The sequence below is a fragment of the Nycticebus coucang genome, chromosome 2 (assembly GCF_027406575.1).
Source record: "Nycticebus coucang isolate mNycCou1 chromosome 2, mNycCou1.pri, whole genome shotgun sequence".
NCBI lineage: Eukaryota > Metazoa > Chordata > Mammalia > Primates > Lorisidae > Nycticebus > Nycticebus coucang.
Window position 1 is genome coordinate 11,821,034 of NC_069781.1, and position 16,018 is coordinate 11,837,051.

At 51.9% G+C, this 16,018-nt stretch overlaps 1 protein-coding gene across 1 annotated transcript in view; it reads left to right on the forward strand.

Moving 5' to 3' along the window:
• The window catches only part of MAPKAP1 (MAPK associated protein 1), a 284,441-nt gene extending 279,606 nt beyond the window's left edge, over window positions 1-4,835 (forward strand). Inside the window, 1 exon segment of the mRNA XM_053562435.1 lies at window positions 4,294-4,835. Within this exon segment, the coding sequence (XP_053418410.1) occupies window positions 4,294-4,419 (126 nt within the window). The 3' untranslated portion in view covers window positions 4,420-4,835.
• Window positions 4,836-16,018: the final 11,183 nt, after the last annotated feature.

Genomic DNA, 16,018 nt, shown 5'->3' on the forward strand with positions numbered 1-16,018 from the left:
GGGTGGGAAAAGGTGAGATGAAATAGGATGACCTGCCAGGTCACCACAAGACAGCACGAGCAGCATGTGTGTGCAGAATGTTCGGAACTAGGTAGAGCAAGATTCCATTACTCCATCAGGGGCTGGGCTTTTTTTTTTTTTTATAGCCAGCATTAAAATATTCAAGACTCGAGGATTCTAGTAAAATTATAATCCTGTGTTTGACATCAAAATAATTTTTACAACAGCAGATTGATGACAGAAACACAGGTTTATGACTTCAGTACGAGACTCTGGAAGATCAAGTGCACAGAAATCATTTTACAGGACCAAATGCTCCCCTGAAAAGCAGATGCTCCTCTGCAAAATCCCCGAGGCTCGTCGTCTCTCCTACAATGTCTGTTTTCATACCAAAATATTTGTAGAAATATTGCACCATGTGCCAGACTCCAGGGGAGTTGTAGCATGCCCAGCCCTGGTTTGCTCAGAGGGCTAATGGTCATGATCCTATGGGAGATGCAATTTCACTTTTCCTGTCCTTGTTTTTTTTATAGCAATTTAAATACTTAGCTTTATCCACCATGCCCATAGTGTTGTGAGCATGTCTTTGTGAGCTTTGCACCAATACCCAAGTGATGAGCCCTACACCCCCCAGGTCCTAGAATTTGGAAGAAATGTTAATATGTATTAGAGGCTCTTTGGAGGTCAATCTTAGACTAAGTAATGCATGTTGTTATTCTAGAATCCAGGAGTTTTACATAATAGGAGAGCTTTAGATGGAAATTGAAGGGAAGAAATAAGAGTTAGGGGCTGATGTCAAACTATCTGGAACAGGCAACCTTCCATCAGGTTATTTCATCTCATCTTTTTCCACCTATAGAAATACTTTTTGGGCAGTGCCTGTGGCTCAGTGAGTAGGGTGCCGGCCCCATATACCAAGGGTGGCGGATTTGAACCCAGCCCCAGCCAAACTGCAACAAAAAAATAGCCAAGCATTGTGGCAAGTTGTAGTCCCAGCCACTTAGGAGACTGAGGCAAGAGAACTGCCTAAGCCCAGGAGTCGGAGGTTGCTGTGAGCTGTGACACCACAGCATACTACCAAGGGCAATAAAGTGAGACTCTGTCTTCTAAAAAAAAAAAAAAAAAAAGGAAGAAGAAAAGAAATATATATATATATATTTTTTTTTGAGACAGAGTTTCCCAGGCTGGAATGCCATGGCATTGCCTCACTCACAGCAACCTCAGACTCTTGGGTTTAAGCAATCTTCCTGCCTCAGCCTCCTGAGTAACTGGGACTACAGGTGCCCACTACTACACCTGGCTAATTTTTGTATTTTTAGTAGAGACAGGGTCTCACTCTTGCTCAGGCTGGCCTTGAACTCTTGAGTTCAAACAATCCTCCTTCCCTGGCCTCCCAGAGTGCTAGGATTACAGGCATGAGCCACCGCACCCAGCCCACCTATAGAAATATTAATGCCTTCCATTCATTGAGCACTGACTGCATGATGTATATGATTTTATGTGTGTCATCTCACTTAATCTTCCTGACTACCCTGCAGAGTACAGACATTCTTGGCCCCATTTTATAGATGAGGCAGTGGAGGCCAAGGCCACAGGGCACATAAGAGTGGAGCCTCTTCTTCCACCCAGCTCTGAGGCATTCCAGAGCCACCACCGTCCCACCAAGCTGTAATTGAGCTAAGCTATATGTGGTCCCTAATTCTTCAGGCTTTGAGATGAATCTCAGAGGAATCATTGGGCTCTTCAAATCAGGTTCTTCTCTTGATCGAGTGATGGAGGCTGTGGCTTTATTGACCATGAAAACTCCCTATATTTTTATGCCTTAAGCTGTAAAATGCATCGGAAGTGAAACACTCTATAGTGCATAAAATTGTGCAAGTTTTAAGCCACAGCATGTTAACCAGCTAATGGCAGACCAAAGGGCGTTTTTATCTTTTGATTATTACATTAATCTTCCATTAAAATTATCTATGTGATTATCATAAAGCACTGTAGTAATAAATTTATTAAATAGTAAGCTTGTTAAGGATCATTTTCAAATGCTTTTGTCAAGTTATATGTTCCAAAAACACACTGAAAACCCTAGGTTGGCTAAGTGTACAAACAATATAATCCAAAGATTGCTTTTATTAAAAATGATAAAACCACCTATTTCTGTACATCGTATTGTCCCAAATCGTCAGCCCAGCCCTGCAGTCCTCATGATTTATTGCTCTCAGCTGGTAACTTGGGGAGGCAGCGGGCCGAGCGTGTCGGGCCTTCTGTACTCATAACCAGCCTTTGATGCCTGCTGCTGGCAGCTATCAGAGCGGAAAGCTGGGAGGAACTGCGTTGGAGCCTCGGCCCCATCGAGGCTGCCATTTCCGTGCTGCCTCCTCTGACAGCCCTCTGGCTTCTGCTCAGGGTCAGTGGAGGCTCCCTGCCTCTGGCTACAGGACACATGGCCCTCAGAGTAGAATTAGTGGAAGGGGTAGCTAATTTCTCTAACCAGAAGTACTCAGGTCTCCGGTCATAACTTTTAGATACTTGCAGGTGAAGAGAAATGACATTTGTTCACAAAAAGCCCAGCCAGGGTGTGGCTGGGGGGAGACGAGTGGTGTCTGAGGGGTGGAGGCTAGGGAGCAAAAAGGGGTGTTCATCAAGGGCCTGACACCTACTAGCTTTTTGTTTTGTTTTGTTTTGAGACAGAGCTTTTTGTTTTGTTTTGTTTTTTTGAGACAGAGCCTCAACTGTTGCCCTGGGTAGAGTGCTGTGCCAACATAGTTTACAGCCACCTCTAGCTCCTGGGCTCAAGCAATTCTCCTGCCTCTGCCTCCCAAGTAGCAGGGATTACAGATGCCTGCCACAACGCCTAGGTTTTTTTTTTTTTTTTTTTTTGGTTGCAGCCATCATTGTTGTTTGGTGGGCCTGGGCTGGATTCGAACCCGTCAGCTCAGGTGTATGTGGCTGACACCTTAGCCACTTGAGCCACAGGCACCCAGCCACCTACTAGCTTTGTGACCTTGAGCAAACGACATTACCCTTCTGTGCCTTGATTATCTCATCTGTACAGTGGAGGTGATAATGGCATGTGCTTGAGAAGCACTCGGCACCATGCCAGCTGTTAGCATATAACGTAATAGTCCTCACCACCCAGTGTGGGCTCTTCCTCTGCACCGGGAAGCGGGTTGATCACAGACCCTTCCTTGGCTCCTCCCAGGCTCCTCCCTGCCCTCACTGAGCCATGCTAAGCTTTTGCAGTTCCATGGGCCCCCCACTGTTGTGCCTTGACACAGGCAGCTTCTCTTCTGCCCTGCACCCCCAGAAACTTGTAGGTAGCCCTCAAAACCCAGCTCATTCCTCTTCTCTGCAAGCCTTCCGACCCCACCCCCCATGCCTCCAGACAGTCCCTTTGTGCTTCTGTACCCGTTGTGGCACATGTCATCCTGCTGGACACTCACTAGACAGTGAGCTCCTCAGGGCGGGGACAAAGTCTGTTTCTTCAACTGAGGTCAAAGATCCTCTGTCCCTTGAACCGCACATGGGGCCAGTCTCAGACATGGCATTTACTCGGTGCTAAAGATTGGTGAAATGCCCATGTGTGTGGTGGTAGATACACATGTGTGGCTCTGGAAAGATCCACCAGGCACTTGCCCAAAAGCAGCAGGAGCCCAGGAGGCAGCCCCAGCCGGGCCCACTCTGCCCGTGGAGCTTTCATGGCCCCTCTCACAGCTTCCACCCTGACTTCTGGGTGACCTGGGCCACTTCCACTCTCCTCTGAGCCTCACTCTCCTTTTTTGCCAAGTGAGCCCTGGTTGGTGGGGTGCTGTGAGCATGGAAGGGAATACCCCAGTTGGAAGCTCCGTGCCTGGCTGGTCGAGGCTGAATGTAGAGCCTTGTTTTTGTTTGGTTCTGATCCCTGTGATGTTCTCGTCTTTCAGATGAGGGAAATGAGGCTCAGGGAGGTCATGTGCAGCCCCAATCACAAAGCAGGCTGGGAGCAGAGCCAGGCAGCCCCGGGCACAGCCCTGGAGGGCAGCTCGTGTTAAGGAGGGACACAAGTTGGGGAATCTCACTGACAGAGAGGCTTATACAGTCCCTTGTCTCCGCTTAGCCTCCATTTTCCCATTGTGAACCAGGGGCTCTGAGTCCGGCCTGCCGGGTTGCTGTGATGACTGGACTCAGTCTGCAGGAGAGCACCTGGCCCCAAGGCACCCAGCCCAGGCCACAGCCTTTCCTACCACCCCTTTCCTCGCCCTGGGCCCAGCAGGGAGCAGCTGGCAAGTGACTGGGCTGTACCTTCTTGCTTTCTAGGTTAACTATATCCTGGAATCACGAGCAAGCACTGCCCGGGCTGAATATTTTGCTCAAAAACAAAGAAAACTGAACAGACGTACAAGCTTCAGCTTCCAGAAGGAGAAGAAATCCGGGCAGCAATGACATTGGCCTCCAGCCTCAGTCTGTGCCGTAGCTCAGAGCCTGCTGCCAGGACCAGGGGCCTGAGAGTCCACCCTGTGTCCTGCAGTCCTTGGGGGGAGGCCAGCCCCTGGCTCATGGGCACCAGGCTTCTGGGCTCTTGGGGAAGGTGCAGGGTGCACCCTAGGAGGGAGCGCTAGAGACCTTGCCAGGAGATGGAAGCCTGCTTGGCAATGGCTTTGATTAGCAATGCTCGGGGGCCAGACCACCCCTAGAGGAGCCATGTGCTGCCCAGCCATCTTCACTGCCTAACGCCCTGCCGAGGATGTACATAGCCATGCCCAGACATTTCCTTGCAACTTGATCAAATTTCTTAAAGCAAACAAAGAACAAAAATGTGCATTTCTGTTTTTCCTTTTAATAAACAGGTGTACTCTTTATCATGGTTGGTATGATGGACCATTCTTTGGGGTGGAGGATTGATTATGTTATTCTCTTTAAAATCTGTTCCCATTATTGAACAGGCAGATTGGAAAAGCTGTGGGTCAATTTTTCAGAAGAAATGTTTAGGTCTTAGTCAATAGTTCTAACTATACCATTTGTTTAAATGAGTGCATTTGCTTTGAGGACAGCATCTTAGTAAAAGTTGGGAATGGGACCCAGTGTTGTGTGTCCAAAGCTGTGTCATCTTCCTTTTCCACACATCCCAGCACCTCTGACCAGAGCCGCAGAAGCCGCTGGCGCTGGGAGGAAGGGGTGATGGCTAGTACTCGGCTCAGGCCGAGCTCCCGGCCAGAGCGGTCTTTTCTGTTTCTTAAATAGCAAGTGTAGGTTTCAGCCGACAGTTTGACCTGCATGTGGATCTTCCTGGAATCGGAACAGTCTCTGCTTTGCTCCTTTTAGAGGGCCTCATTTCCCTTTCTCTTCTTACAGCGCCTGGTTCTCACTGAGTCAGGGAGAGTGTGAGTGGAGGGGCACCAGCATCGCGCCCCGGCTGCCCGGGTGGGAACAGGCAGGGGATCAGACAACCCTGACACCACTCCTCTGGCCACACCAGATGCCTCTGCAGTCCTTGGTGGCCTCTCCAGTGTCCCTCCCATGGAGACATCCTTTCATACTATCCCTGGCCACGGCCAAGGGCCCGATGTTTCACTGAGGACCTGCATTTAAGACATTTTTTAAACTGCTGTACAGGAAGAGATGTATCTAAAACAGCATCTCAAAGCTGAGTGTATTTCTTTGCACAGGGGTCATTTTAATGAATTCCTCCTTCATTCTGACCTTTGTTCAGCCACAAGGAACATCCTTTTCTAATGTCTTCCATTCCTACCCACCCTGGAAACAAAAAAATATATGATTTGTAGCTTGCTATCTGTATTTGAATTTTTAGCAATTTTATATTTAGATATCTTTGAAAAATGTAAATGACTAATTTGGTCATTAAATCTTGTGACATATTCAATATTAAAATATTAAAATAAAAGTCATATAAATACCCTCTCTTATATATTGTGTTGAATTCGTAAAGTCTTGAGTTACGTTGCTGAAGACAGCAGCTCTGCGGGGAACTTCTGGGTGTTGACACTGCTGGCAGTTGATATGGTACCAGCATTCCTGAGGTGCACCAAGGGTCCCCGGGGTACTCAACAGGACAGAATGGGCCTCTTCACTCAATGGTGACACTGGAGTCATCACCTCCTGCAATTACAAAATCAGCACTGAGCACCGTTCCCTACAGAGAAATGTGACACATTCAGTTCACACACAACTCACATGTCCAGGGAACACTGCACCAGCCCCCAGGTCCAGCAAGTGTCAATGGTTCTCAACCTTCCTAATGCCTCGATGTTTTTCCATTGTTACAAAGGGGTCGCGACCCACAGGTTGAGAACCGCTGCAGCAGCTTTTCCTCAGCCCTTCTCCCACCCCACACCTAGATATTAAGACCAGTCTTGAGGTCCCCAGGACACAGCATCTCGTACTCTTCCCAGCCCAGGCTTGGCAAAGCGGGGACTCTGCATCCCGGTTAAGGGACCAGACCGACAGGTCCTACTGCCACCTCCCACTGTCTCCTGACCTGGCACCAGCTCAGACCCCCAATCCACGTGATGCAGAAAGCGCAGCATTGATGATTCATGACTGGGCTTCTGGACTCAGCTGGGGACTTTACAAAGCGTGGGCAGCCTGACAAGCCTGGGCAGTGGGTCCCTACAGCCCTGGCCCAGCTGGCCACTGAGAACGCGCCCCCCAACCCCCAGTCTTCGGAGGGCCGGCTGTGTGCTGCCCTGTTAAATGTGTGTTAGCCCACAACTCCCACCGACAACCTCTGGCAGGTCCTGTCATTACCTCCATTTCAGAGGTTGGCCCCAGACCCACCATTGTGACTGGCAGGTACGGCAGCCCTGCTGTTAACGTCTGGGCTCTGCCCTGCAGTTGGTGGCCATGTGGCTCTGAGCTGGGTGCTGCCTTGTGGGTCCTCAGCTCCCTAATCTGAAAGTGAAGGTGCTGTGTTAGATGACCTCTGACCTCTCCAGGGATGTCTGAAGCCCCTCGGAATCACAGTGAGGCCGACCTTCCTTCTAGTGGTTTCTGTTTGCCAAATAGGAGCTTCCCTGCTTCTGAAGGAGAATTCTAAGAGTTGAGAAGGCTGTGGGGTCATTAAGTCCATCCTCTCCGTGGGACAGTAAGAGCACCTTCCATCCCAGAGTCTTCGCACCTCTGCTTGTATACGTCTGGCAGTGGGGCGCTCTCTGCCACTCGAGTCAGGACTTCTTGTTGGCCAGTGTGATGATCCTTAGCTGACCTTCCCTGTGTGCTGGGACTTGACCAAAAAAATTTAAAAATTAGCCAGGCATGGGGGCACACACCTATAATAGCAGCTACTCGGGAGGCTGAGGCAGGAGCATCGCTTGAGCCCATGAATTTGAGGTTACAGTGAGCTATGATGATGCCACTGCACTCCAGCCCTGGCAAGACCACCCACAAAGAAGATTAAAATGGTATGTTTTGTATATTTAAAAAAGAACAGAGAAAGAAACCCTAACCCCTGGCATCTACTTGACACTGGATAGGTTCCCTTTTCCCTCCCAGTCCCCAGGTCTCCCTCTGTCTCTATTACACTCTATTATCACTGTCCTCCCTCCCTCTGTGCCCACCAGCTCGCACCTGCCCTGCCCTTTCTCGCCAACCAAATGCTCATCCAGCACTTTTCCTAAGAAAGCAAACCTTGGAGTCACGCAGATTATGTTCAAATTCCCACTCTGTCTCCTGGTTGGGGTTTCCTTGGATGGATTACTTTATTTCTGTGAGCTTCGGTTTCCCATTCTGTAAATTGGACACAATACTAGCCCCTTCAAAGGGAAGTTATGAGGACGAGATGAATTCACTAGTCAGGATGGGCTGTGATGTGCTGCACAACAAACAGCCCTCAGACCTCAGGGGCTTCATAGAGCAAAGCTTATTGTTTCTCTTCACCCAAAGTCATCCTCTTCAGGCTTCCATGAAGGCAAGGCAGGGGACAGGAGGGCTAGAGAACAGAGCAGCACGAACAAAATACTGTGCCTGGAAAGAAACGCGTGCCGCTTCCCTTCCACTCACATCCCACTGGCCAGAATCCATCAACATGGTGACACTTGCTCCAAGAGGACAGGAGTGTGACCCCTGGGGATGGAAAGTCACCCAGGTTTGAGAAACAGTCACAATGTCTGCCATCATGAACTGACAGCATGCTGCCCACTCGTCACCTCAGGGTGGCAGCAGCTCATTGATGATTTAATCTGTTCCCTTTAAACTGATGCAGGCTAACATTCCTCTCTCCCTTAAACCCCACGCTGAACAAGAATGGCCACAAGGTCACGGATTTGGTGACCTGCATATATGTGTTCTGGTCCTTGTTAAAATAAAAACATTCATTATAAGGATACCAGTTTTACACATATTGAAAAAATTAAAACAAAAAATATATACATATATGGTCACAGCTACTCAGGAGGCTGAGGTGGGAGGATTGCTTGAACCAAAGACCCAGCCTGGGTGACATAGGAGATCCTATTTCTAAACACTTAAAAGATACATGACTTCAAAAATGTCCATCTGTACACCCCTAAAATCATGTTGTGTGTGACCACAGTTACACATCTCACAGGCTAACAGAAAACACCTTCTAGGGTTTTCTTCTTTCTTTCTTTCTTTGTTTGAGACTGAGTACCACTCTGTAGCCCTGTAGAGTACTGTAACATCACAGCTCACAGCAACCTCAAACTCTTGGACTCAAGCGATCCTCTTGCCTCAGCCTCTGGAGCAGCTAGGACTACAGATGCTGGCCAGGATGCCCACCTAGTTTTTTGTTTGTTTGTTTTTGTTTTTTAATTTTTAGTAGAGACAGGTCTCACTCTTGCTCAGGCTGGTCTCGAACTCCTGAGCTCAAGCAATCTAAGCACCTCGGCCTCCCAGAGTGCTAGGATTACAGGCGTGAGCCACAAGCTGTTTCCCGCCTCCTATTAAGTGGTCAGCTAATGTTATGTACTATTTAATTAATCATTTCCTCAGGCTGTCGTCATGCCCACCTGATCCCCATTTTACAGATGAGGAATCTGAGGCAAAAGAAACAAAGTCCCTCAGCTAAGGTCAGGCAGCCCGGAAGTGGTGGAAAAGGCTCAGGGTCCAGCCCCCTGGCCTCTCACCTCTTCCCCCACCCCCAGCTGTCCCCCAGACACACTGGGCCTCTGCTTCAACCAGTATGACCAAGACACCCTAGATTCCGAGGGCCCTACTATGGCCCCACTCGGTTGACCCTGCTCCTTGGAAAGCAGCCAAGGTGAGGAAAAGGGTTAAACCTGTTGTGTTCTCCCCAAACACCTCTGCTTAAATGCAAACTTCCAACAGGGTGGTGTTCTGGATAAAAGCCCTGGGAGTGATTTGTGAAGTCTGAAGCCCGGTAATCTCGTCAGCATAATGGGATTATATTTCAAATCACCGTGGCCTGTTCATTACCCATTTAAACTCTTCTGACAGAAGAAAACTTGCATAAAACGTGCGCGGCAGCCCTCGCCGACTTCCCGCTCTCCTTCCTGATTAGACAAACAGATGCTGAGGTCTGGAATGAAAAAATAATGTGCCCATTTGTTCATTTTTCTGACAAGTCACAATAGATTTTTAAGTGCCAATGAGTGACCTCCCGGAGGTGCCGGCCCAGGAGGTGCCTGCCAGACAGCCAGTGGTCATTTCCGCTGGGCGCCCCTCCCTGCCAGATTCCCTGGGGTGGGGCTGCTCCCAAGCCCCCTGCTCTGGCACCAGCACACACAGCTGGCAGGAAGAGCTGCCCCTGGGCCTCCTCAGGGCCAGCAGGAGACGTGTAGTCCTATAGGTGTCCTGGCCCTGCCCATGGCTAACTGGGTGTTGAGGATAAATTCTTCAACCTCTCTGAGCCTCAGTTTCCCTGGCTGTAAAATGGAGATAGTAAGAGGGCCGCCCTGGTGCTGAGGGCTCAGTGGTGTGGCCGGTGCTCAGCTCCCACTTAGGTTCATTGGGGTGACCATCCAATCAGAACCCCTAGCTGTGACCACCAAGTGCCAGGTCCTCCCTCACCCCTGAACTTTGTTCAATAGGACTTTGCAGATGGGCTGGTCACCCGCTAGGCCATGGGGGCTGACACAGGGCCTCTGCCAGGAGCAGAGGTGGGCTGGGGAGGGAGGTCTGGAGGAGGGATGGCTGGAGCAGGGCGCTGGGCTCTGCCTGCCTCACCTCATAGCCAGGGTCCTGCCCCTGGGTACCCCCTCCTCATTCAGAAGCAGGACACTGCTCCTGAAGACTGGGGGAGATTCATGGCCCCGGAACCAGCCAGGCAGCTGGGTGCCAATGAGGGAGCCCCAGCAATGAGTGCACAGGGCAGTCCCCATTTTCTCTTTCAATCTGTGACCTCAGCCCCAGAGATTTCCACATCAGCCTGTGTTCATTCACACAGTGCCCACCTCCTAACCCTGCCACCCTCCTGGGAGCCCAGTCTCCGGGGATCCCCACAAGTGGAGGTTCAGACAGCCCCGAGGCTGATGACTGAGCTGAGAATCTGCAGGAAGAATGAAAACCCCACTCCAGGCTGTGTGACCCAGGCTCATGACTTGACCTCTCTGAGCCATTTGCTCACCTGAGACAGAGTCCCTCCTTCTTCAGGGAGGTCCATGGGAAGTAAGATAATGTGCTCAGCCCTGCACACAGTAGGGACTGGTGACAGTCATGTACTCTCTGGGAACATACGGGCCAAGGCAGGACCTCAGGCCTCAGGAGGCAGGGGGGCCTGCACCCTCCCTCCCAGGCCCCCCACAAGCTGCCTCTCCCCTCCTCACCCCTGCCCAACCCCGCTGCATAACCCCAGAAGGGCTCCCATCTTTATGCTCTAACTCTGTGGATACGTAAGAAATACTGTGAGGCTAATTCTTTTTAAAATGATAAAATTTGTCTATATTATAGCATTCTAGCCCCCAGCTTCCTGAAAGCTAAAAATATTTTAATGTCATATTTCCATGTAAATTTTAGTTTAGAATTTAATACCCTTTTAACATACATTAAATTTTTAGCGTTCTTCAAGCCCTTGACTATTTTAAGGACTTAGTTGATGTGCGTTAGAGAAAAGGGCTGGGGGAGGCTGTAAATTGAGAGAGAAAGTTCCAGAAGCAAGATTACATCAAACCTCTGTACCCACCTCATCTGAGGAGATACTGTTCTGGCCAAACCCTAGAATCCTGGGGAGGCGTCAGACTTCTCCATTTCCCTGCTGGAAAATGAGACTATGCTTGGTGGCTTTCCTGGGAGAACCAGAGGATTCATCACAGAAGCTGGGGTTGGGAGGCCCGGATGGCCCAAGGGCCGGGAACGTGGGCTGCATACTCAGAAGGCCTGGGTTCAGATCCTAGCTCTGCCTGGTGCCAGAAGATGACCTTGTCATGCTTATCTGTGCCAATTTTCTTGTCCCTAATGAGACCAGGGTTAGAACTGGTGCCCAGGAGATGTTTTGAATAAACATGCAGGAAAAGAGGAGGTTACCTCAAGGCTGAAGTGGCCGCAAGGGCTGGCAGTGAGGCAGGGAGGGGTCTGTCTAACATTTGGAGGTGTCAATCCCATTTTCGTTCAGAGGAGGCCGCAGGCTGCAGGGCCCACGGGCAGGCTCTAAGCTGGTATTGTAAGCTGCCCAACTGAGCTTGTAGACTGGGTCTGTCATGCCTACCACAAAACCAAAAACACCTGTCCAAGCATCTGGGCCAGAGAAGCCTCAGCTCGGTGCTGACCCCGGATTTGTGTTTTGAGTGATCTACACTCCTGCCCAGCTCTTGAGACCTCAGCCCCCAGCAGTGCGAGTCCCCAAGGGCATCCATGCAAAGCCCCCCCCCCTTTGGCTTTCTCGGTGCAGCCCCATCCCAGGGTCAGGCCAAGCAGCCAGGGGAAGACCTGGCAATGTCAGGGAGAGGAGCTCACCGCTGCCGGGGGCGCTGAGGCGGGGCTTCATGCCACCCTGGCGCAGGAGGTCCACCCACCCCAGCCCCCATCCTGAGTCACCACATCAGGTCCTCGGATGACCCACTCCACCCTCAGAGAGGCCCTCTGTGAAATGGGCCACCAGGCTCACACACAGGGAGGGCCCCTGGCGTTGGAGCCAATTGTGACAGGGTCCTATGTGGCCGAGCACCTGCTGTCATCAACCAAAAGGAGAAATTTACAACATGGAAACATGAAATCTAGAGAGTGGGACGGATTGACTGTCCATCTGGGGGTATGATACAACTTGCATTGATCCGCAGCAGGCTTGTTAATACAGATTTACAGAGGGCGTCTCCACCCAGGTGGGGAGCTGCATGGGTGTGGGGTCTGGAGGGACAGAGCTGAGGAATAGGGACCTTTCTCAGGCTGCTGAAATCCCTCCAGATGCAGTGGGGCAGGCGGCCACCAGTAAGATGACAGCAGTTTCCTGACAGTTGGTGAGTTCCCCAACCCAGCAGGAATGTAAGTGTCCATTCAGCAAGTACCCACTGGCACTCACCCTGCACCAAGCCTCACGGGCCATCTGCAAAGTCCTATTGAATGGGGCCAAAGACAGAAATGACCTGACTCGGACCCTGGCCTTGGGGAACTCATGGTCCAATGGGCTCCTACTCATCCTCCAGAGCTTGGTGACCATTTGTTTGTAGCAGGCAGCTGTGGGCCAGGGAGTTCTAGAGAGCAAAGGTGGACACAGTCTTCCCACGAGCCCATCTGTAGCCAGGGCTGAGGGCCTAACTCCCATGGATTCAACTGGAGGCCAACAGGCTGGTAGACACCTGGGAAGCACAGATTCCAAGGCAAGGAGCCCCAAGAGCCATTTGCCATGGGGGAGGAAGAGGGGAACCCACCATCTGACCCGCTGCAGAGAGATGTGATGGGGAGTCCAGGCTCAGATGCCCTGACCTCAGGGCCACAAAGTCAACCTGTACAAACACCCCTGCTACAGGGTCCTCCTTATCCTTACCAACAAGTCTCCCTCTTAGCAGAGCTGCGGTTTCCCCCACATTGAATGGGGCGGGAGGGGAACTCATGGGTATCACTGCCTGGGAGGCTGTGAGGAGCCCTCACTGACAGGACCTGTATATCCCGGACCATCAGAGTGAGCTCAGGCTGACAGTCACACCTCCACACACCCCAGACTTGGAGCCCAGCCTTTCCTCAACGTGTTTGTCACCCACAGTCAGGACTCCCAGGTGCCACCCTGCACCACCTAGACCACCCCCCACTGCCTGCCCATCTGGGAGGGCAAGAGGGAGCAGAGACTGTTCCAGCTTCACAGCCTCCAGGGACAGGACCTCTTCCCCAGATAGCACATACTCCATCCCATTGGCCTGACAGGGGACACATGTCCATCCTTGGGCATGCCCCATCAGGAAGAGGGGCTGTGAGCGGCAGCCCATCTGGGCCCCTGGGCTCCGGGGAAGGGTACTGCCAAAGGGAGGGGCTGCTCCTGGCCAGGGGCGGCAAAGTGGGCAGGCCTGGTCAGTAGTCCCTTTGTGCCCAGCCCTGTGCTCACCACTCTTTTCAAACTCCCAAAGCAGAGGCCCTTAGCATTGTCCTCAGTGACGAGACCTGAAAGGTGAGGGAACTCTGTTGGGGGGCAATCGTGGGTCACAGACCTGGCTCTGACCTCAATCCCTGCACCTCCACCCTGCCAGAGTCTGAGAGCATGCACGAGTATGCCTGCGTCTGTGCATGTCTGTGTAAGTGTGTATTTCTGCACGTGTGTGCCTGTACACACAAGTGTCTGTCTCCGTGAATGTGTGTAGTGTCTGTGTGTGCAGCTGCCGGTACGTGTGTTTGTCTGCGTGTGTCTGTGTGTGCTCAGATGTGTCTATGTGTGAGTGTGTACATGCATGTGTGTGCAGTGTGTGTCTGTGTGTAGACGCCATGTGTCTGCACATGCATGTGGCCGGTGTCATGCACGTGTGAGTTCATCTGAGCGCTGGCTCGCCCACCCGCCCACCTCGCACCCCTGCACCTGGCATGGCTGGGCGGCAGCGTCTGCTCTCCAAGGAGACCGCGTGGTCCCTAAGCAGCCCCTCCCCCACAGCCCAACAGCTGGCCACCATCTCGGCACACATTTCTCTGTCACATCTGATTTGCAAAGTCGTGGCCGTGACAGACCCACAGGAGCGTCCAGCTGGGGCTTTTTCAGGTCAGGGAGTGTTTTCCAGAGTGTCTAGTTCTTCAGAAGAGAAAGACCATGAGTGGCCTCTGTTCCCAGGCTGCCACCAGAGGAATATTCATTCCTCTTAGCCACCCAGTCTAGGCCCTGAAGGATCCCATTTCACAGATGAAAGGAGTTGCACTGTCTTCCCAAGGCGCATGTTGCTCATAGTGGAGCTAGGATCTGACGGGCCTCTCTGGCTGTCCTCCAGAGCCTCACTTGTCACTGTTGCTATCCACAGCCTCCCTACAGAGGCCTGAGCTGACCGTCCCCACTGGCCAGACTCCAGCCTCCTCCTCCAGGAAGCCTGACAAGCCACATACCCACTTCAACCCTGGGGCTCTACCTGCTGCCCACTGGAGCTCCTAGGGAAGGACTGCTGGGGCTGGGTGGCCGTGACCCCCTGAAGCCATCATCTTAGTCAAGGCCGGGCCCTCAAGGGCCAAGCCACACTCCCCTCCTCTGAGGCTGGGCTACCTGTCACCCTTCTTCTCTTTCTTATCACCCTGGTGGTGAGGATGCCTATGGCTGCCTCAAGACCACCAGGCTTCCCAGGGCCCCCCGCCCCTGACTGTCATGGCTCCACCTATGAGCACTGACTCCCTAATGGGGGACAGCAGGTGGGACCAGTGGTGACAGTGCTGGCTGGCTCAGGAGCCTAGGGTGCCATGTAGGGAAATGTCCTGGTCCCAAAAGGGTTCCATGGTCACAGAGGTTTGGGAAATGCCGTGTTGAACACAGCTAAGCAGGTTTCTCTCCCAGGGAACCCCTCAGAGCCTTTAATGGGCCACCACGCACTGTATCCAAGTAGCGGGTCACATATGCAATGTTTCCCAGGCACCCTTTTTGTCAAAGACCCTGTCCACATGTCTCGAACTGGGGTAGGTCACAACTCAGGGGAGCTGTTTCAGGAGGCTGTGGACAGAGCATGATGCCTGGGGTCAGGCAAACCAGCTCCACCGCCTGTTCACTGTGTGATGAGAGGCAAGTTGCTTTGCTTCTCTGGGCCTCAGTCACCCCATACGCTTCCACGGGATCCTCAGAGCAACTCCTGCCTTCAACCACGTGCCACCATCACCCTCACACATCAGTGGCCTCCTCCCAAGCCTCCTGGTTCCCATCTGTCTCCCACTCCAAGATTGAGCTCTGGCTAGGGAGGACTCTATCTTGTTCCCAACTCACTGTACCCCCAGCACCAAGCGCAGGCCTGGCACAAAATACTGTTTGTTGAATGAATGTATGTGAGAGTGAATGAATGAATCTGCGAGTGGGGGTTCCTACATGAACACTCTTGAGTTTAGCCTGCCCCTGGCCTCCCCCTCGCTCCCTCCCACGCACCTCAGTCTGGCTGAAACTTGAAGGAGCTCCAAGTCCCACTTAGCTCAAATTCAATTTGAATAGTTTCCTTCTGGTAGGAGTGCATGGCCAGTGGGAAAAAACTCTCTCATGCACATAGGTAAGCACCAGCTGCCACCCCCAGACTCCAAGCCTGGGTCCCCAGGTGCTTGAGCCCCGCACACCACGCACCAGGCTGGGCTATGGCACTGTGTACTGTGCCCAGTGCACAGGTGAGGAGAGTAGCCCCCCGCCCCCAAAGGTCACTCAGCTAGGGGGAAGCAGGACAGGAATTCCAACCCAGAGTTTTTCTGACTCCAAGCCTTGCACTCGTAACCCTTCATTGTTCTTGACTGAGAAGCACAAGACACCATCCGGAACACAGTTCTGGAGCTGTGCAGAGAGGGCTTGAAGTTCCAGCTCGGCCTCGTCCTCTGTCTGTGTGACACAAGACCTGTCACTTCATCTGGAAAATGGGCTAATAATCCTTCCTCTATATGGTCAAAAGACATAAATGAGTGAGTAGAAGGGAGAGAGACTTCGGAGGTGCAGCCGACTTGGTGGCTGTGCGTGTCCAGTGGGGCACAG